Source organism: Sabethes cyaneus, chromosome 3 (genome assembly GCF_943734655.1).
Source record: "Sabethes cyaneus chromosome 3, idSabCyanKW18_F2, whole genome shotgun sequence".
Taxonomy (NCBI): Eukaryota; Metazoa; Arthropoda; class Insecta; order Diptera; family Culicidae; genus Sabethes; species Sabethes cyaneus.
Genome location: NC_071355.1, coordinates 217,084,665 through 217,106,085, shown reverse-complemented (window position 1 = coordinate 217,106,085; position 21,421 = coordinate 217,084,665). Strand labels below are relative to the sequence as shown.

Genomic DNA, 21,421 nt, shown 5'->3' with positions numbered 1-21,421 from the left:
CTTTTCTACTAATTAATGCCTTGCAACCAAACATGCTTTACCTTTAGTTAAACATTGTTTTAAAAAAATATTACCATTCTTTACAAAAATACTGAGCATTATTAATAAAAGTCAGGAATGGTTCGATCACTTTGACTCAATTTTGATTCATTTGACAGTACCGTTTCAGCCGAGCCAACTATGACAATGTTATATATGGAACATTTGTAGAACCAGTTCTAATCCCTACAATTTTTCTGAACAAAGTTTTGCTGTATCTTTTGTAGTTACGGTGCTACAACGCTAGTAACTCATCAGTGACTAAATGAACATTCATTTATTCACTAACAAGATACTAGCATTGTAGCGCCGTAACTACAAAAGATGCAGCAAAACTTTGTTCTGCAAAATTATAGATAATAACTTGTTCTACAAATGTCCCATATTTAACTTTGTCATATCTGGCCCCGTTAAGACGGTACTGTCAAATGAATCAAAATTAAGTCAAAGTGATCGAACCATCCCTGATAAAAGTAAAATTTATTCGATGCTTGCTGTCCGAATACTTCCTGGACTGACTGTATTACAACTTAATTACGATAAATTAGTAAAGGTATCCGGATTTTGATGCACCCAAGGTATCAAATTTTTGAATTTCGTTTCGATTCCAGTTGCATTTAGTTCTCGTCTGCTCTTGTTAGTCACACATAGGATAGTAAATGGAGCGACTTGATTTTCCAGCAAACATGTTTCTATAGTAACACTCAGTTATTTATTTACTACAAATGATTTATTTAAGTTTTCTTCGCTTCTATTTCGCATTTGTTCTATGAGTTGGCCGCAAATAAACTAAAACATACCTTTATCGACAAATCATAAAGCCTAAACATTTCCCGAAATACATGTCCAAAGAACGAAAAATTGAAAAAGGGAGTGCCACGATTAATTAGCCTGTCTCGATCCCTCAGGAAAGGGAACCTTCTGTAACGTAACGGTAGTGGTTGTGTCATTACCCGCGGTGACCCCGATTTTCATAGCAAAGGCAATTTCGCATTCCCCCCTGGGTTCAGCGGATTTTGAATATAAAACGTCGCGCTACCAAAGCAACGCACCAGAATGCCGGAATGGGCAGAAGTAAAGCGGGAAAACAAGGTGAGTTGATTGATGTTGGTAACCACGAAGGAAGTACTTTCCGAACAGACCAGTGTCTTTGCAGCTCGTGATCGAACCAGCCACGGCGGCAGCAGTCGAAGCAGCCTTGGAAGCCGAACAGGACGACACCGAGCAGCCCAGTTCGTCCGGTGAATCGTCCCCCTCCAACAGCACTAAGGACTCTGGCAAACCACCGCGCATGGAGGAGTTAAAGGATGCCAGCATCCATCATACCGCACTCAAACTGGCCGAAGATATTAAGGCAATGAAAATCTACGGCAGCTTGTACAAGATGGTTCAGGTAGGAGCTTCTGAGCATAATATAATCGTTCCATGATTTATCGTATATCTTCTGTATACTCTGCTTGAATAGTGTAGTTACATTGACATGTAGGAATCGATATTCAATACATAGCATTAGTATAGCTTAGCATCTGTATACTTTCATTTATAGGTTATCAATTCAGCCATAATGTTACTATCTGGTTTATTAGTGGTTGTCAATTTCGTTTCGTTCATTTCAATTCTCTTGAAAGGTTGTTGCTTTCCATTCTTTTACCTTCGTCACTGAATATTTTCATTGGCGCAAAAAAAAACAAAAACTGTTGAATGTGAGTTCGATTCGTATCATAATTTTCGACAGGACGAAATCGATTTCCTAGATATGTAATAAGCATATCATGGATTGGTTTTGTTTATTTTGTTTTATTCAAAGTTTTCAATCCAACATTTTTGCGTACATGCAAAGTGAATATATTGAGTATCCAGTCGCATTCTAATTAAGAAAAACTGTAATTGGTCTTTCTAATATAGGTAGCTAAAATGTGAAACCCGACTTTTAAATCTTTTTTCGTGTCCCGTCTCCCATCTATCCAATTTTGCTTCTTATTATTCCATGTTAAACGCTCCTAACCATAAACAAATAGTAAAAGTGCATTTATAATCCTTCAAATAAGTTTTCCGATTGGGTAAGATTTTCACTTAGTAAAAAGTTGAAAAAGTGGCAAATTCTGTGTTCATTGTAACTTCTATAAAAAAATCAATAATTTATCCGAATGTATTGTGATATTTGAAAAAGTTGTCGACAAAATCCTATCGCAAGGTTGCAAAAATCCGTGACGTTACAACAGAAAATGTGTCATACGAAAGTGATATCAAATTGGAGCGCCACTTTCATTGCTAGGCAGTCAAGACGATTGATTTCCCCAAACGTTTCTATGACTCGCAAAATTCTGGAGTTTTGGCTAAAAAAGATCTAAATCTAAACATTTGTACTTAAGGGCCGTAAATGGTCGTGGGTACGAATCTTAATACAATCCGGCCTTTCAATGTTGAGTAATTCCAGCAGGGGTTTATTTTCTTTCCACATTCTTCCTTCATACTAAATTCTGATTTTGCCAACAATGAAAAAGGTAAGTACCTACTAGGGCAAGTTATAACAGTGGTATTGGTTCGAGGTGCGTAGTGACGCCTCTTGCCCAAGCGCGAATTATAACAAGTCTCCGCACTTCCTGAATGCTAGAGAATAAGATTGATTGAAAAGTAGTAAAATGCGTACAAGGAAAAAAGGGTGGAAAATACCGATACTCAAGCACGAATAATAAGCAGTTCGCTCTCTATACAGCGATACTGCAAAAAAGAACGAAGTACAAGTACATATGGCATACAGAAAACAAACAAATTGTCGATGTCACAATAGATCAAAATACTGATCGCAGTGATGATGTCCATACAGAAAAAAAGAATTTATACTGATTTTAAAGGGTGTTTGGTATCAAACCGCATCACAAGAAAGAATTCGACCAGGGTGGCCACTCAATTTCAAATTTCAAATTCCCGATTTTTTCCCGACTTTTTCCCGGTTTATGTATGATTTTCCCGACCGAAAAATTTTTCAACTGGTCGGATTACTTTAAAATTGTTTGACCGTTTGAGAAACCGTTTTGAAGTCTTGATAAAGATAATTGTTCAATTTAAATAAATTAAGCTTAGATCGTTTAGAAATGGGGCAATTTAATTTGGCGATAGCGGTGCTCTCAGTCGGATATGCAAGTTTTTGACTGCGTTATGTTGCTTGTAAACAGTTCTGCTTGATTTATATTTTTTGTAGTCTAAAACTAATGTGATTCCGAAATATTTATCATGCAAGCGGAGAAAATAAAAATGATTGACACAGTCAACCCCAAAAACCATCAGCGTCAACTCAGGTGCAGGCAAAACTGCTGGATTATCCCAAAGTTATAGAGGCGTGAGTTATCAAAAACTTTTTAACAAAATATGTTAGAAAATTCTCACGACTGCCCGCAAAGTGCAAACCAAACGTGGGAGTGAAACCCTTGATCGTCAACTGCGGGTAAAGATCATTCGGAAAGTTTTTTTTTCGGAAAGTTAAGGTTAATCCCAATATCTCAGATTGATTTGGAGAAAAAACTGAAGATGGCTGCTACACTGTACGGCGAATTTGAAAGGCTCCAGGTGGCACCGAGCAGGCCAGAATTCGGGCATGTAAGTTGTACGACTAGATGCTAACGAAGCGCAATGGATCATGGAGGAGAAATTTATGCGAAAGTCGATTACAACCAATTATCGGGGGTCAAGTTTTTCAAAGCTCCTACTCGCGGGATGGTTCTTAACGGATGCAAGTTTGTTTTAGCGGATAAGTTCGTGAAAAAATGTATGATATGCATGCATTTTTGTATGAATATCAAATTTTGAGTTAAATTTCATGAAAAAATATTCATTAGCTTGTTCACATTATTTTTTCTATGTTGCCCGTTAGAAGGTTAATTACTGACGTGTCAAGGTTCCATCCCACACTGGGGTGGGACACGTGCCATTAGGCCGTATGAATAAAAGAGTTAGAGCAAACTCTCCCATAAGATTTACACGGGAAAAGCAAAGCAGCCTGTTTCATTCAAGTATGCAAGTATGCAAGCAATAAGAGATTTTAAACATGTTGGCATGTTTTATTCAGAAATATAAGTCCTTAATTGGTTTACATTATGATTTCTGATAAGTGTCTGGTATTGGGAGACACAATTTTTAAGTAATGATTTTTTTCGATTTCTCATTTCGCTTCTAAAATGGTTCATTAGTGATTCAAGTACGTGTATCCTTTTTTATTGGAAAATAGTTTTCTATGTTACTCTTCCAGTGAAAAAAACTGAAGTTATGCAGTGTTGCTTTTATATATGTCAAAATCCTTAAGTGTCCGGTTATGGGTGACTTGCCCCTAATAATGCCTCACAAGTCTCCATAAGATTTTGGAATATTTTGTTTTCCGCTCGGTGAACGACTAGTGAAGGTGCCATTTGCTAGTGTGGTGTCGATCTAATACCCTAGACAGACATACAATTGTACCAGCCTTGTACGTGTACAGCGTTGTACATGTACAACGGAAGGGTGACAGACATATTGCTGTAAGTTGTACGTGGTAGTGCTCATCACTGATATTCTGTAATTGTATGGTCTAAGCGTTGGTATTTGTTCCTATTCACGAAATGTAAACACAAATTTCAAAATGCCGAGCGTTTAGCGTTAAATCCTTGCCAAAATCTTGCAAAATAATAATTTATTTAAAATTCTGCTTAGTTTTTGTTATCACAACTACCAGTCATTGGCGCTGCGCGCAGTAAAAATCGAGCAGTTGTAGCTTCGTACAACGGTGAAAGAGGTAGGTACAGAAACCACCGTTGTACCACTTTTCTTGCGTGATTCTATCGTTGTACACGGTGACAGACATACAATTGTACAGGTACAACGCTGGTACAATTGTATGTCTGTCTCTGGTATAACTCGTAAGTAAACGAAGTACGTATTGACCAGCCGAACTAACACACTTCGGTCAATTGGACGCTGTTAATCGAACCAAGAGGATAGTGGAGCGGGGTTCGGGTTCAAATCACAATTCCGAAGAAGTGAGCCGAATGAACTGAGCTGAACTCAAACTGAAGTGGCGAGATGAAAAAAACCTGAAAGGCGCCCTGAAGATTTTGATTGAAAAAATGCAGCTATTGAAAAAAAAACTTCTCGGGCGGGTATTTCCCGGTTTATTTGTGAAATTCCCGACTTTTTCCCGGTTTTCCCGACTGAGTGGCCACCCTGTTCGACGATTGTTGTCAAACTTTCAGAGAATAAAATGTTATGCTACCAACTTTTTATTTTAGAAATAAATTTTTTCTTCATATCCTTTTCCGATTTCATTTTTCTATGATGTTTTTTAAGTACTTTTTTCTACAACATTTTTCGTGCAATGGCACGAGGCTGTATTCGGCCAGGAAAGTGAAGGACTGTATGCTCGTGATCTCAAACGTGAGGTTGAAATACATGCTTGGAAAAACTTCGAGGTTACGGAGTTACTTCAGACTTCTTCCATTTTGTTCTAATAACATCATAAAGCCGTAATGCGCTGTCAATCTAACTGGGTGGTAACCATGAAATACGATCTCAGAAAGACCACACGTGACCTCGGGGATCCGACGACCAAGGCACGAACTCAAACACCCTATTAATGCGATGGTGCTCAACAAGAATTCATTCAGTCGACAGAATTTTGACTACAATCTATATAACCTGTTTGTTATAGACTTTTTATGTTAAATTCGAAATGTTTTTTTTTCACCTTATGAAAATACCATGTTAAATCGAATAAAAGATTCATGGAATCTATATTTTAACAGCATTATTTGTTGGGTCTACCATATTTTTATGTTTCGTACATTGCAAACCAAACCAATATTTATTTTCTTTTAAGTAGGAATAGTGTCAAGTTAACAAAATTCATAACATAAAACTAATGTTCAAACCAAACGTTCTTATACCAACAATCATACACCAAAAAAGCGACGTACATGCAGTGCGCAAAAGAATCAATTTTCCTTTCGTATCATGTTGCCTTCTACTCAGTAAAGTTTTGCGCTCATTTATTCCGATTTGTGTGAACCGTTTTCAGTAGGTATACTGTAGCGTACGATTTTATTTACGACATCCGCAATGTGTTCAACTTTGACCAAATGGACCCCGTTCGATGTAAAATTTCAGAAGCTTGCCTGTTCGCCGGAAGTGGACAAAGATGATATGCGCCATACGCTGGAGGCTGCGATCAAATCCAACGGGCTAGAAACTGAAATTCGTAACGTCATTTACCATCTGATTAGAAATTCACTAAAGGCTGACTCAAAACCGACGCTGCCATCCAGTGATCCCCTGAACTATTTGAAACGGGCGGGAATTCAGTGGGAACGTCGTGTTCGTAAGTCATTAAATTCAATGTGTTCCGAATCGAAGGCGCAACTGCAGGGTCAAATGCGAATTGTTACTGACCGGGAGGAGATTCTAGCCAAATGGGACGAACTGAGCAACTATCAAATTGATCTGACCAACTATCGCCCAGTGTATGCACCGAAGGATCTACTAGACGTGCTTCTCTCCTTGAAAGGCCCCGTCAAGCAGGACGAAACAGAGTACAGACGATACTTTCGCTTCTCGTCACAGCAAATCGCCAACAAGCTTAAACTAATTCAATCGTTTTTCAGCTTCCTTCCAAAGTGGGAGTTTTCGCACATTTCACTCCCGGTTAAAAATCTTTTTGAGCTACGAGTCCATTTTTCGGAATTGCTGCGTAACGACAACAGCGGCAGTACCGGCGATTGGTCAGTCACATGTCAGAAAATCCTAAAAACACGCCACGCACCACTCTGCCAGCAGGCATTGAAGAAAGGAATCACGCCGCCTCCATTGCGAGGTCCGCTGTGGGCCTACGTTCTTGGAAGTCAAGTGGAAGCACATGTAAGCCTAGTGCATGATCAGGTCATTAGGGACCAAAGGTAGGACGTACATAGTTCAATGCTACTAATCTATTTGGTTCTTGTTTATTTTTAATCTAGAATGTCGAACACTGGGAAAATTTGAAACAACAGGTACTTACTACCGAGTCAATTGTTGATAAACTTGTATTTAAAGATGTTCAATTAACGGCTACTAATGATGACCGTTATTTTGTGTTCGAGGATATTCTGTATCAGGTATTGTCTCTTTTTATACAGTTTGATTTGTGATTAATTTAATCGATATCATATTGGTACAGATTATGCTGTGTTTTAGTCGCGATGCAGAAATCAGCCAAATGATTCAAACGGAGTTCACCAGCTCAGCCAAACTGAAGCAATACGAAGGGCCTGCGTGCGGTTTTGTTCCATTTCACGGGATATGTATGTTGGCAGCGCCATTTTGCTACCTCTACGACAATCCTGTGTCGTTGTACTTTACCTTTCGCGTTTTCTACGTACGTTACTGCTATCGGTTAACAACCATCAACACCCATCCGCAGGGTATTGTCAGTCTATGTTTGTTGTTCGAGAAACTTTTGCAAACTCACGAGCCGCAACTTTGGTCACACTTTCGTGAGCTACAGATTCAACCGTAAGTGCATGTTTGCTTATACTGATGGTAATATTTTCTGTATCAACATTGTTGTATTTTTAGAATACGCGTGGTTTTTAAATGGCTTATGCGTGCTTTTAGTGGCCACCTACCACCAGAGCAATTGCTTATTCTTTGGGATCTCATTCTTGGCTATGATAGCTTGGAGATTCTTTCGCTGCTTGCTCTCATAATAATGAGCTTCCGCCGAGAAAGCCTAATGCAAGTTGTGACTTTGGAGAATATCGAAGCTATTCTGTCGGACTTGTCTTCCGTTAAGGTGCTACCGTTAATCCAACTGACGTTGTCGCGAGACTGAGTGCTACGAAACATTTTCATGCTTGAAAATGATTAAGAGCAAATAAAGGTATTTGTCGAAAACAGTGGTGCAATGGCTTAAATGAATAATGATATAGAAAGGTGCTAATAGATTGAACATAAATTTCTTACATGTATTAACTGTGGTAGTTTTTGATATTTACGTATAATAGGTTTCGTTAGAAAAATATCGTTTTTACCTTTGTTATACTATATAACAAAGGTTTAGAAATTGGTCGAAAAACACGAAATTGATCCGAGGCCCGCAGGGCCGAATGACATATACCAATCGATAGAGCTCGACGAACTGAGCAATGTCTGTGTGTGTGTGTATGTGTGTATGTGTGTATGTGTGTATGTGCGTATGTGCAGCTCATTTTCTATCGCCTGTTTCTCGAAGATGGCTGAACTGATTTGATCGCTTTTACTTTTGTTTGAAAGGTATTATTGTCTAGTATATCACTATTGAATTGCTTTGCGGTCCGACGTTTCGTTTAAAAGTTATAAGCAAAAATGTGAAAACTACGTGACACGCGTTTCTCTTGAACTACGCAACCAATTTTAACAATCTTAGTACCAAACGAAAGATCTTGCTGTTACTAAACTTTTTACCAAGTTTTATTGAAAACGGACAAGCAGTTTAAAAGTTAGCCTTAAAAAACCATTTTTGATAAGGTTCAAATGATCGCCTGTTTCTCAGAGATGGCCAAACCGATTTATGCGCTATTAGTTTTATTTGGCAGGTAATATAGCCGGATAGATCACTATTGAATGGTTTTAAGATTGGACGTTTAATTTGAAAGTTATGAGCAATCGTATACAGCACACCAAAATTAACAATAATTTATAATGATTTTAACCAAGATAATTTACCTAATTTCAATTATTTTAATATCAAACGAGAGGTTTTGACACTACGAATATATATACAAAATTTCATAAGAATTGGTTTTACCGGTCAAAAGATATCAATCCTCGAACGCTCGCGCCAACTTTTGCAACACAGTTACTCGCGCGCACAATAACCCAAAACCAAAGAAAACGTGCGCACTAGAGTTTTGACTAGGAAAACTTGTTTTTAAGTTTATCGAACCTTTGGAAGAGTTTCTTGAAATTGAATGCTCTTTCATCTGGTGCAATTTAAATTTGGATTAATCCCCCTAAAAGTGAAAAAAATTTTTTTTTTCAGTTTCAATATAACACATTGTTCTGCAAAGTTTTAGAGCCTATTATTACAAGAAATTTTGCTGAAGACTGTAACCTGAGATAGAAGCGAAGACAGAGAAATCTTATTTATTGTTTCTGTATTTGTAAAATCAGTTTTTCTATTTTAGCTCTTTTTGTAATTGTTGTATGACTTTTTCATGTGTTACAAAGTTATACAAATAGTAAAAATACACGACTTTGCTGAAAATAGTATACCTCTATGTTTGCTTGTTTAGGAACTGTAGAACTTTGATTATAAAAATACCCTGATTTTAACCCCGAATTACTCGACTACCAACTGACGGATACATTTTAAACATTTTACATTTGCTGATAGTTTTGCTACATACAGACATCATTTTTCCATATGAAGTAACGTGAAAAAATTCCAGTTTGGGGCCAATAGCGGTACACTACACCTCACATGCTGCTTGCTTCGTTTCTGTGCTCTCGGTTTATGCTGATCTATTTTCCTAAAAATTTAAAGTATTATTGCATTGAATAATTCAGACATTTTGCTGAACATTTTTTTGAAGAATATACGTTAGTTAAACACCGATTGGTAAATATGGCATTTAAAAACCTACACATGTTATTATGAATACAACAGCGTGAGTAACCGAAGGTTAATAAAAATTGATGAAATTTTTTCAAGAAAACCTTATTGATGCATAATTATGCATAGTTCAAAAACCTATAAACTAGACCTTTACTACGCAATGTATATGTTAAAGAATAATATTTCTTCTTACAACTTATTTTTACTTGCACTTACCCACATTAGTAACAACTTACTCAACAATTTCATGAGAAAAAGAACTATCAAAATTTGTAAGTGCTACTATTTTGTTCAAATTTTGTAAGCTTATTCAATTTCCAAAATTTTTATGTAAACCAACGCACAATGCAACGTTAACTAATAGATGAATTATGTTCCGAAGACGTGTCGATTTCTATCTCAAAAAGCAAGTAAGACTGTATAACAAAGGTTCCTTTCACCAATAGGTGGATTAAATCAGGTTTTCAGTAAAAGAAACAGCAGAACTAACGCTTCTTCAAACAATAAAGCGCTCTGTTCCTCTATACCATGAAAATCATATGTTGTATATAAATAATTCCTTAAAAATCATATGAAGTGTATGTATTCATAAAACAAAAAAATATGCCGCGATTGAAATCAATTCCCCTTACTAAAAATAAGCTTATCAACGCAGGTTTCTAGTTAAATTAGGTTAATAAATGAATTGGATGATGAGATTTAAATTTATATCCCTGCGAATTTACAGTTAAACCAAAATAGATGCAGTTGTAACATGTATTTCTTCCAGTTCTATCCATTAAATTAATAAAATGTAGTACATTTCTTAAATTTTAAACTATTGAAGTTCCTATTATTCTTCTGTTTCAGCAAGAACAACTACCAAAGTTTGGTTTTTGAAAACACATCTCGTAACTCACCTAGCTATTCCGGTGCTACCAATTTTTGGGCTTGAAGCTTAACTTGGAAAGCCAAGATGACGAGCTGGAATCTTCGATTCCCTTCAGTTCAGTCCCCTGTGCCTCTTTGATGCCAGCTTCCTTGAGTTGCTCAATTAACTTTTCGCGAAAAATCAACTTATGTGGTCGCTTATCTTCTTGCGAATTCAGCTGATTTTGAATTTTGTTAATAGCTTCTACGTACGTTAAACCGTACCATTCGATTTCCTCCGCGGTGTACTGGGAAAGATAGGGAGCGTACTCTTTAATGATTGCTTGTTGCTTTTCCGGTTGGTCAGCATATTTCGGACATCCTCCCTGCAGATCTAACAAAATCTTTTTCTTCAGTCTGATGGCTAGCATAGAGCGAAGGTCACAAGCTGGAGTCTTCAATAAATAGTGATCGAAACCATGATTATCATGAATCTGTTCCAGTGTCCGGTCCGTCACTGTCACCGCCATGTATTCGTTTAGTACTTGACTATGAACCACCGAACGTTTCAACACAGGAACCCAAAAGTGCGGAACACGCCGTTTGTAGGGGTTTCGTTTTTGGAAACCTTTTATAATTGCTTCCCCTCCCCATAAACCCTTGTGGGCTTCCAATGGAACGAGTAGTGGCAGTGGTACGTTTTGAATTGGATTTATTAGTCCTGTTGCATCCTCGCGTTCGAACATTCCTGTAAAATGGTAAAAGAGTACATATTAGTTTGTAATTCGTTCATTAAGCGAATTATATACAACCATCCTTCGGAACATAGTGAACAGCTGCTGGCTGACGATTTTTCCATTCGTCCCAAAACTTTTTATATGCAACTGGCAATTGGGCTCCTAGACCCTCCGTAAATTTCTTTGATTTGCGCAGTCCATAAAGCAAGTTTGCCCCCTGAGAAAAACATTAATTATAAAAAAAATGAAACAGGTACACACTTATAGAACGTAGTCAAATAACACATGAAAATGCATGACGAAACAAAAAAAGAGGATTACGGAATCACTTGGATAGTGCGAGTTACTTTTGTATCATAGAATAAATTACCTGAGGAGTGGCCGATGCCATTGAAGTATAGTAAATAAATTATGTAAGACTCGTGTTTACTAGCAATTTTCCTAAAAATTCCTTCTTGATCAGAAGAAAAGTACACGGAATTCTGTTCGAGGTTCGAGTTGACTTGAAGTTGAAAAAAATGAAAAAAATATTACTGAACTCAGAGATGCCAGCAATGTTGAACAATTACGTATGGCTTTTACATATACCTAAAATAAAACGGAATTGGGTCGAAAGCCTCAAAGGTATAAAGCCGGAAAAGAGCAGAAAAATTGCGTTTGTTTTTATTAAAGTTCTATAACTGTATTTCGAGTATTTCGTAACAGGTTTTTGATATAAAATTATATCTATAATCATCAACGCGAATAATCCAAAAATATTTTTCTTAAAACCTGAAAGCTGGCACGACTGGCGCTGCACTTCACGTTTTGACAGTTTTGTTATCCTCTCGGCACGTCCTGCACGTTGTTTCGTTTTGTTTGTGTGGGTGAGTAGGCGAAAAAGGAAAAAAAGCGAAATCAAAAGGCTTCGTTCACAGAGTTGTTTCTATGAAAATCATACAAATCATATGAATATTATGCCCAAATTGAAATTACACACGCTGCCGCTGAGGATCATTGCGATTCGCGAGTTTGTTTTATAAATATTAACAAAATACAAAACAAACCTGCACGAAGATTCGCTTAGAACGGCATTGGAAACATGGCTCGACCAATTTCGTTTGTTACTGGAAATGCTAAGAAGCTGGAAGAAGTGAGATCTATTTTGGGTAGTAAATTTTGTCGAGAAATCGTTGCAGTGAAGTTGGATTTGCCGGAACTGCAGGGAGAAATAGATGACATTTGCCGGAAGAAATGCTTGGAAGCTGCAAGGCGCGTCAAAGGACCGGTGCTGGTGGAGGACACGAGTTTGTGCTTCAATGCCCTGAAAGGATTGCCTGGTAGGTGCTATAGTTTTTATAGTGTCATTACGTAAAGTTCAATTGTTACTGATTAGGACCTTACATCAAGTGGTTCTTGGATAAATTAGGACCAGAGGGACTACATAAGTTATTGGCCGGCTGGGAGGACAAGTCAGCACAAGCAGTTTGTACTTTCGCTTACGCCCCTGACGAAAACGGAGAAGTTATACTATTTCAAGGGCGCACCGAAGGGGATATAGTATTTCCCCGTGGCTGTCGTGATTTTGGGTGGGATCCTATTTTTCAACCAAAAGGCTATGAACTAACGTATGCCGAATTGCCGAAAGAAACGAAAAATACGATTTCGCATAGGTTTCGGGCATTAGATAAAGTAAGAGATTATTTCGAATCGCGCACTGACTAGTTTACTGAATGTGTATAATGTTAAACATATTTAATGTGTTATAATTGAAATATACATTGAATATAAAAAAATAGTAGGAATCATCTAGTTTTGATACACCTGTATATTGTTAGTGCTATGAATGATCAGATCATCATTCAACAATGCGCTGTACATCTGTACAGCAGGCTTCTACGTAGCTGTCATTCTGGCGCGCTTTTGACTAGGACTACGTCTTACGGCAAGGTTTGGCTGGGTAGAGTGTCATTCCAAAAAATCTGTGATATATATATATATATATATATATATATATATATATATATATATATATATATATATATATATATATATATATATATATATATATATATACGGATATGAAAAACAGAATCAACCTGCAACATAATCTTATAACTGTTGAAGTTCATTTCTACACTCAAAATATTCTGCACATAACTAATGGTAAATTTCCATATGAAATTCTAGATGATTATCATGTGCCGCATATAAACACAATCCGCCTAGAAATACACATAGAAATTATACGGATATGAATAGTATGTGCAATTATACACATAAAAAATATGCGCATATGAATAGTATGTGCAAAAGTTTCGCGTACCCATAAATTATAACTGTGTGGCATATAAAGTTCATTGACTAGGCACATTGCAAAAATCTATGTGTGGGACACATAGAAACTATACGAAAAGTTTTCTCAGTGTAGATTGTATATTTAGCAAGCATATGAAAGAGAATCCACATCCGGTTTGTTTACTAGTAGAACTGCGCCTTATTGAAATGTTGGTCGTCAATTTCTAGTTTACACCGTTTACACTTGGTGCACGTTCTCGGGAATCTGACAAGGGACTGGCAACCTTTATCCCTACACGCTTAAAAAATTTAACCCGCGAATGAATAAGATTAACTCAGAAATGAGTGACTTTCAACTCAAAAATGAGTAAAAACCGACTCACTATGACAAAAAGTGGAACAACCCAAAAATTTGAGTAATGGCAATTTCTAAATTCTGAGTAGTTTAGGTCGAACTCATAACTGAGTTAAATTTACTCGTAATTTGTGTAAATACTACCCAGTTTTGGGTGAAATGGCACTCATTTTTGAGTAAATATTGCTCATTAATGAGCTTCTACGGTGGAACTCATAAAAGGAGTAAGAGCTACTCAAAATAGTGTGTAAAATATACGCATGTTTTGAGCTGTTCCACTTTTCGTGAAAGTGGGTCAAATTTTTTAAGCGTGTATACTCAATGTGTTTGACAGTAGGCAACATCTTCTGCCGGCGTGGGTATTATTTGCAAAAATTTGGCTAAGATTTGAACATAATACCCATCTGCCAGCATACCGGCTTTGCAGAGTAAAACAAACAAAACATATAGCGGTGTCATGCTGTTTCATTTACGCAAATGGTTAGATGTTGACTGCAAAAACATGGCTGCCTAGCAGGACCGTGGAATCTGATGATCACACCCCATCGGCAGGCAACCATGTTTTCGCCGCCAACATCTCGTGTGTACAAAAATGAGATAGCATGTCAGCATTGCGTTTCACTCAACTGCCAGCAGTCTGATTTGGGCCCGCTGTCAAATTTTGAGCCCAGGACATGCTGTCGCTGACGTTCACTGCAGCTCGATATAGAGATGTCGATGGGGTGGATGATCAGGAGTTGAGTGTCATAACCTTGGTTTGATTCAACCGATTGGTTTGATTCAAACATTGTCGACCAACATTTGAAAGGGGCGGATAAGCCAACTGTCAAACAGAACGGGTGAGAGTTATTTTTTGCTGGAGCAACATAGGAAAATGAACTCTCACTCGTTCTGTTTGACAGTCGGCTTGTCCGCCCCTTTCAAATGTTGGTCGACAATAGACCAAATCAAGGTGACGTCATCTGGCAGATACTGGCGCCCTTGTTTACAAACAGACCGCAGAGTCCAAAAAAGTTTCAGCCGTTTAAACGGCAAGTTTGTTATTTAAACCGAGTTTAAACAGCATTAGGACTAAATTTAAAAGCCATTATGCCTGTAAGATGTTAAAACACACGCTACATTCGCTATAAACGGAAAGGAAAGTTTTCCAAAATGTAAACAAGGGCGCCAGTATCTGTCAATTGACGGTATGATGATTTGGTCTATAGACCAAATCATCATACCGTCAATTGACAGATACTTTAAACTCGGTTTAAGCACCAAACTTGCCGTTTAAACAGCTGAAACTTTTTTGGACTCTGCGGTCTGTTTGTAAACAAGGGCGCCAGTATCTGCCAGATGGTCTATAGACCAAATCAAGGTGACGTCATCTGACAGATACTGGCCCTTGTTTACAAACAGACCGCAGAGTCCAAAAAAGTTTCAGCTATTTAACGGCAAGTTTGTTGTTTAAACAGCATTAGGACTAAATTTAAAACACCATTATGCCTGTAAAATGTTAAAACTCACGCTACATTCGCTATAAACGAAAAGGAAAATTTTCCAAAATGTAAACAAGGGCACCAGTATCTGTCAATTGACGGTATGATGATTTGGTCTATTGAAGTGGCACGTCAACGAGATATGAACAGGTTTGAGATTAAAAACAAATTCGGCTATAATATTATTTCATATCATATCATATCATATCAACAAAAAATTGCGCTGAGCAGCAAGTGTTTTTCTAAAATTTAACGCGATTCATGGACTTTCAGTTTTAAAATCATTAGGATAATGTTCATTGGTGGAATTAGCGTTCATTTTTTCGACCGTTTCGTGCATCTATATTAAAATTGATTGCACATTATTCCATGGGATCTTACGAAACCGATGCAAATAGAGGGTGAAGGATTAAATCTCTTCTAAGGGGGTTTAGCCTCCTCTAGCCCCTTCCTCAACCTAGCTCCGCCAATAACAATATTTTACATTGGCAGACTGCACCATTTTACTACCATTACCATTACCACACCTCACATATGTCTCATTGGTGGTGACTTGCGAACGAACACGTCTTAACACTCATCAGCTCTTTTTCGTCTTCGTGTTGTTCGTGTCCAGGGGCTTGCGATGGGTGCCATGTTTTTGTTGCCAACATCTCAGCACATCTCGACAAAGGTTGGCAGCAAATCTATCTGTCAGACGGGCGCTATTTCTTGCATTTTTTGAAATAGCGCCCTTCGTTAAGTGGACTGTCAAACACCGTTCGTTAAGATACGGATAGCACCCCGCTGTTCGTGTCTGGCACTCTGGCAGCCAAAGGGAAAGGAGTCAAAGTCAAGCGAAAGTGGCCGCTTCACCGTCTGTACTCTGTGAGATAAATAGAAAATTAGGACAATTTTGGTTATTAAGGCAATTGCATTTCGATTTTTTATATTAACTTTGGTGTTTGACTTTAGTGATCAAATAAAAATGACTGACTATGGAAAGGAGTTTATGCTTCTTTTGATGAATGAAAAATGTTACGATAACTATTTCGTAGAATTCGATTTCTTTGACGGTAAGTTCAATCCTATTTTTAACCTTTTATATTACGATAAAGTGTACCAAATGTATGTTTTATCAATTGCAGCGGACTGCTTCAAATCACTTCTCAGCAAAGGATTAGGGCTGGGAATAATAGCTGGATCAGTCTTGGTTAAAGTGCCTCAGATAACCAAGATCCTTGCAAATAAATCGGCACAAGGAATCAATTTATTCAGTGTTTGCTTGGATCTTTTTGCTATAACGATTCACATGTCATATAGCTTCGTCAGTCGATTTCCGTTCAGTTCCTGGGGTGACACTTCGTTTTTAGCACTGCAGACCGCAATAATTGCTTTTCTAGTCTTGCTGTACGGAGGTTCGCCGCCGAAAGCGCTGGCATTTACAGCTGCATACACAGCGGTTACCTATAGCCTAATGGGAGGACTTACGCCGTTATCCTATCTTTTGATCGCCCAGGGATTTAACGTTCCCATTTTGTTGTTGGGCAAGTTGTCTCAAGCATACACCAATTATCGCAACGGAGGAACCGGCCAACTATCGGCTGTCACGTGCTTTATGCTATTGGCTGGGTCTCTTGCTAGAATCTTTACTTCAATTCAGGAAACGGGAGACCAGATGATGGTGATCACATATGGATGCTCATCATTTGCAAATGCGGTTATTGTGCTACAGCTGTTGTATTATTGGAATGCGGACAAACATTCGAAAGTTTCCAGCAAAACCAATGTTCCGAAGAAAGTCTCCAAAGCTAAAGCTAAGAAAACTGACTAGGATGTTGATTTTAGTAGTTCTATGTACTGTAAAAGACACAAAACGACCTAACAGTTATTCCGATTATAGCATGAGTACAAAGTCAGACTACCTAGTTGTATTTGTAGCAATCTAATAACAAACTACTCATGGTTCAGTTTGTGATTTAGATGTCGTTTCTCAATTTTCAATTGTTCAATAGCAGCTATTTGATCAAGTTTAGAAGACGTCTGGTAAAAAGCAATTAATATATTGAATGACGCCTTGTACAGGAAAGCAGAGCTACGAGATCTTTCAATTGTGGATATATCACAAATCGGCTATCTTCTACTTTTCTACTTTTTCGTTGCTGTTAATTGAGAACGATTAATGTAATTTGTGAACAGTTTCGATTTCAATTGATAACTAACTATAATAATTAGGTCTGCATAAAAAAACAGCATAGGATTTTTCAACTGATTCTTATACATAGATATTTGTTCACTAAATTCTGAAAAAATGATAATAATAATTGTCCATTTTGCAAAATTTGTTGAACAATTTTGAAACTTGGTTTTAGGGGTTTTACGCATACATTCCTATAGAGCTGTGTATATAGTCACTCTACACTCCTATTCTGTATTTCGAACGGATCTTAATTTCGTTCGACTTTTTTCGAATTTTGCCTATTTGCTTTTGCCAATTTGTTTTTTCACTTTCGTTCGAAAAACAGTTCATTCGAAATACAGGGAGGTGAATTATCACCTCCATTCTGCAGAAAATTTCCAGAGGTAGTTTACATTCAAATATAAATTTTTTTATTACAATTAATAGAATTGTTCATGTAAACTCTCCCATGTTTTGCAAGAAAACTATATGAATTGGTATGCCTAAATTTGGTTACTTACGCTCATTTGACTGTATCGTCTTACAGAAACAAATTCGACAAAAGTCATGTATGAAATATTTGTACAACTGAATGTAATCTACAGTCTTTCTGAATTACTGCATAATTTTTTGTGTTTACGCTGTAATAATGTTGAAACATTATCATTTGCAAGCAATCGTTCAATTTATATAACAAGGTTTAAAGGCTTTTACTAGAATATATGAAAAAATAATCAGGCTTTGCCTGCTTTTTTAGATTTCATTAAAGCTATTTATTCATAACAGTATAAACTTAATGTTCCGAACTTAATGATAGAAATATTCGGTGAAATCGTGCGTTTTAAAAAGTTAAAAATTTATTTATTTCAAAATTAAAATGAATCCATTGTTAGTAGTAGTACTTTTTGTCATCTCTCAGGTAATTTCCGAATTTTGTCTAGAAAAAATATTACGTCAATTTTGTATCTTTTCGAAAGTAGAGAATCGGTGACCTATTAAGTCGTGCCGTATCTTTCGGAACAACCACTGATCAGTAGGTGCAATATCTGCAATATATGTTCCCACGATTTTTGCGTCATAAGGTCCAGCAGCAGCAGCAGAATAATTTTATCATGTCTTTTCGTGTATTCTGGCTGTTTTTCTCATAATCACTACTCGAACAAATCAATTGTATTATGTGCCGATTACCCCTAATGGAATGGCCGAGTCTTAACATCTGTTAATTCCCCTTGGGGGCTCAGATACAGAGCCCTTCTAAGCATAAATATACGGCGTTGGTGTTGATGTTGAAGTCGACAGAAGCAAGCTGGATTCCGTGCTGGCCGTTCATGTGTAGAGCATATCATAATGCTTCGCATCATATTAGAGCAGATCAACAAAATCTACGACTCTTTTGCTGGTATTCGTTTAAGCTTGAAAAAGTGTTTGAAAACCTCTGGGGCGCATTAGGCGTGGAAGAGTTTCAGTTAGTCCAATTTGTTAAAGCCCAGTACGAGGCGTTCTCGTGTAAGGTATGGGACTGTATCTTCTACTACTCCTGTTCTCATCATTATGGATGCTTGTTGGAGCTATTGACAGTAGACCGGCAATGCTTGATTGATGGAGCAGTTAAATGACCTGGGCCTAACCGACGACACTGTTTAGTTCGTCCAATGTGGAATTGATATGCAGAGGACGCTGGATGACCTCTCCGGGAGCTCTCAGGTAACGGGTCTCACAGACTAAGACTATGGCAGTAAATACTGACAATCCCACCAGCTTCATAGCATCCTGGACCGGTACCAAGACTGATATAGCTACACGGATGGATCAGAAATGCCATGGTGCCTCACACCAGATCAGTCTACATACCAAAACTTTAATTTCCAATTCAAACGTCAAGTCCGTATTATTGTATGCCTGCAAAACGTAGTCATAGTCGTCGTCGTCGTCGTCGGCATAGAATCGGTTCGTGCTGTTTTAAGCAGTTGTCTGCGCTCAACTCGATTTTTGCCACTTATCGTCAATTTCTCAGGCGTCTCAGAAATCGCAAGTCACTTTCGCCCTGCTTGAGCCATCTTGCATGTTAGACCTCTCTGTTCCTGGTGCCGGTAGGGTTGTCGGAGAGAACCGTTTTCGCCGCATTTTCGTCCGGCATCCTTGCAACGTGCCCGCTTACCGACTTTCGCCAGATCTACGATACGCTCGAACATGGCAAGGGCGCATTGGTCCTCCGTGACTAGCGTCGCAGCTTCAAGTCCATAAAGAACTACTGCTCTAATAAGGGTTTTGTATATTATCGGCTTCGTACGGCGACGCATGCTTCTTAACCGAAGCGTTTTGCGTAAGACAAAGTAGGCCCCCAAGGAACATTTTTGTTGTATTATAGCTTAATAAGCATTTATTTCACGGGTATTAGCTGAACAATTGTTGAATAAGCTATTCTTGAACAAAAATGCTTGTTGGGCCAGATTTCCCGCTTGTGTGCCCCGCTGGATTCCCTTACTAGTGTTGTTGTCTGTTGACTCCTAATTCGTCGCCGTGAATGGTTACTCTCCATGGGAGGCATGCGTTTGACTGCTTTGAGCCTCTTTCTACCAAATCGGTCTACGGCGTATTTATTTTTAGCTCAATCCTAGATTTCGCTTTCAGTTTGGCCTCCATCCAGTCCCGCATTCATCCAGAAAAAAACTGGTCACTTAGCGGAGACAATGCAAAAATTGCAGAATCGCTGCCTGCGGTATATAGGCGTTTGATAACTTAATACCCATCGAAGAACTCCATCGTCGATATCATCAACGATTGATAGCAACAGAAATTTGAGATCGCAGGTGGAAGTAAACCGGGCTCAAAAAGAGAAGCGAATAAGATCTACAGAAATGCACTTGACTAGAATTCGCATGGACAACGAAGAAGAGGCCAGATCTAGGCAGAAGAAACCAACTAGGCCAACGACATCCGGGCTGCTGTCGAAAACCTGTCCTGGTGACACGTGAAAACTATATGGCGTCGACAGTGAAGATATCTAATTTCATCTGTTTGTTCTGCCGGACTGGCGGACGTGGACCAATAAGTAAGTATGTAAGTAAGTCCCAAACCGATCTGAAAAAACAATCAATTTCTTTGTTTTCTTTGTATCAGTTGTTCGCAAGTTCTATTCAAGGTCTGTTGGTTTCAGTTCATACGGCATCTAATTGCGATGGTTTTGAACCACTCCAATGGATGTCAATCGCACAGAAACTGCTTGTTGTGTTACTTTCAATGATTCTAGAAGCTCCTCACACGTTTGCCTCCAATATTTTTCTGCGACTTTGTTTTTGAGCGAAGCTTGTCTTCAACCCTGGAAATACACTTCTTGAAACGTCGAAACCATTCCGTACCCGTACACCATGTATCAGTAGGATCATTAAGTTTCGCACAACCATAATTTTCCACAAGTATTCTATGCGCTTCAGCTGCACATATCTAATTTCTTCCAGCTAAAGCAGAAAATCAAAACTTCCTGTAATATTATTTTAAACTTGTTAGTTTCTCATTAATTTACAGTTTACCTCTTACATGATAATAGAATTTATATCATTAATTTCTTCGGGTTGTCACGTAAAAACCATCGATTACCCTTTGCGACTATGAAGTGCTACTTCAGAAATTATACAGACTGTTTTAAGTGGCGAATGACTTCCACTGGCGATGGAAAAGTAAGAATGTGTATCGTCATTGTATCCAGCTATCGACTATTATCCTCAATGAACAATAAGAAATTTAAAAATGTATTAAATAAAACTATCTAAACTATTTCATATAGAAAGGACAGGTTGTTAGAGATTGAAATGTTGAAGATAACAAAAAATTAGTCAGCTCTAACGGTTATAGGTCAATGGCGATCGATATACGGGCCCATCTGTGCGGCGATAAATTTAGTGATTTCTAATGCATTGATTCACTCCAGGA

General features: G+C 37.9%; 4 protein-coding genes across 5 annotated transcripts; 3 read left to right on the top strand and 1 right to left on the bottom strand.

Annotated features, from left to right (window-relative positions):
- Positions 1-1,095: 1,095 nt before the first annotated feature.
- LOC128743263 (TBC1 domain family member 19) lies at positions 1,096-7,870 on the top strand. The gene is made up of 6 exons (XM_053839809.1): positions 1,096-1,131; positions 1,196-1,432; positions 6,172-6,918; positions 7,017-7,154; positions 7,217-7,551; positions 7,615-7,870. The coding sequence occupies exons 1-6, from the start codon at positions 1,096-1,098 to the stop codon at positions 7,868-7,870; spliced, it is 1,749 nt and encodes a 582-aa protein (XP_053695784.1).
- Positions 7,871-9,204: 1,334 nt separating this feature from the next.
- On the bottom strand, positions 9,205-11,713 carry LOC128742613 (39S ribosomal protein L28, mitochondrial). Of its 2 annotated transcripts, XM_053839027.1 has the most exons (4): positions 11,591-11,713; positions 11,296-11,437; positions 10,534-11,231; positions 9,205-9,548 (listed from the first exon to the last, which is right to left on the bottom strand). In XM_053839027.1, the coding sequence occupies exons 1-3, from the start codon at positions 11,609-11,611 to the stop codon at positions 10,549-10,551; spliced, it is 846 nt and encodes a 281-aa protein (XP_053695002.1). In that variant the 5' UTR covers positions 11,612-11,713; the 3' UTR covers positions 9,205-9,548; positions 10,534-10,548. The 2 variants fall into 2 exon arrangements, with proteins under 2 accessions (XP_053695002.1, XP_053695001.1); XM_053839026.1 differs by lacking the exon at positions 9,205-9,548 and having other exon boundaries at positions 10,408-11,231.
- Positions 11,714-12,216: 503 nt separating this feature from the next.
- LOC128743395 (inosine triphosphate pyrophosphatase) lies at positions 12,217-12,980 on the top strand. The gene is made up of 2 exons (XM_053839959.1): positions 12,217-12,539; positions 12,596-12,980. The coding sequence occupies exons 1-2, from the start codon at positions 12,302-12,304 to the stop codon at positions 12,922-12,924; spliced, it is 567 nt and encodes a 188-aa protein (XP_053695934.1). The 5' UTR covers positions 12,217-12,301; the 3' UTR covers positions 12,925-12,980.
- A 3,033-nt stretch (positions 12,981-16,013) lies between these two features.
- On the top strand, positions 16,014-17,433 carry LOC128742581 (mannose-P-dolichol utilization defect 1 protein homolog). Its single transcript, XM_053838983.1, has 3 exons — positions 16,014-16,200; positions 16,288-16,388; positions 16,461-17,433. Exons 2-3 carry the CDS (start codon positions 16,301-16,303, stop codon positions 17,144-17,146), a joined length of 774 nt encoding a protein of 257 aa, XP_053694958.1. The 5' UTR covers positions 16,014-16,200; positions 16,288-16,300; the 3' UTR covers positions 17,147-17,433.
- Positions 17,434-21,421: the final 3,988 nt, after the last annotated feature.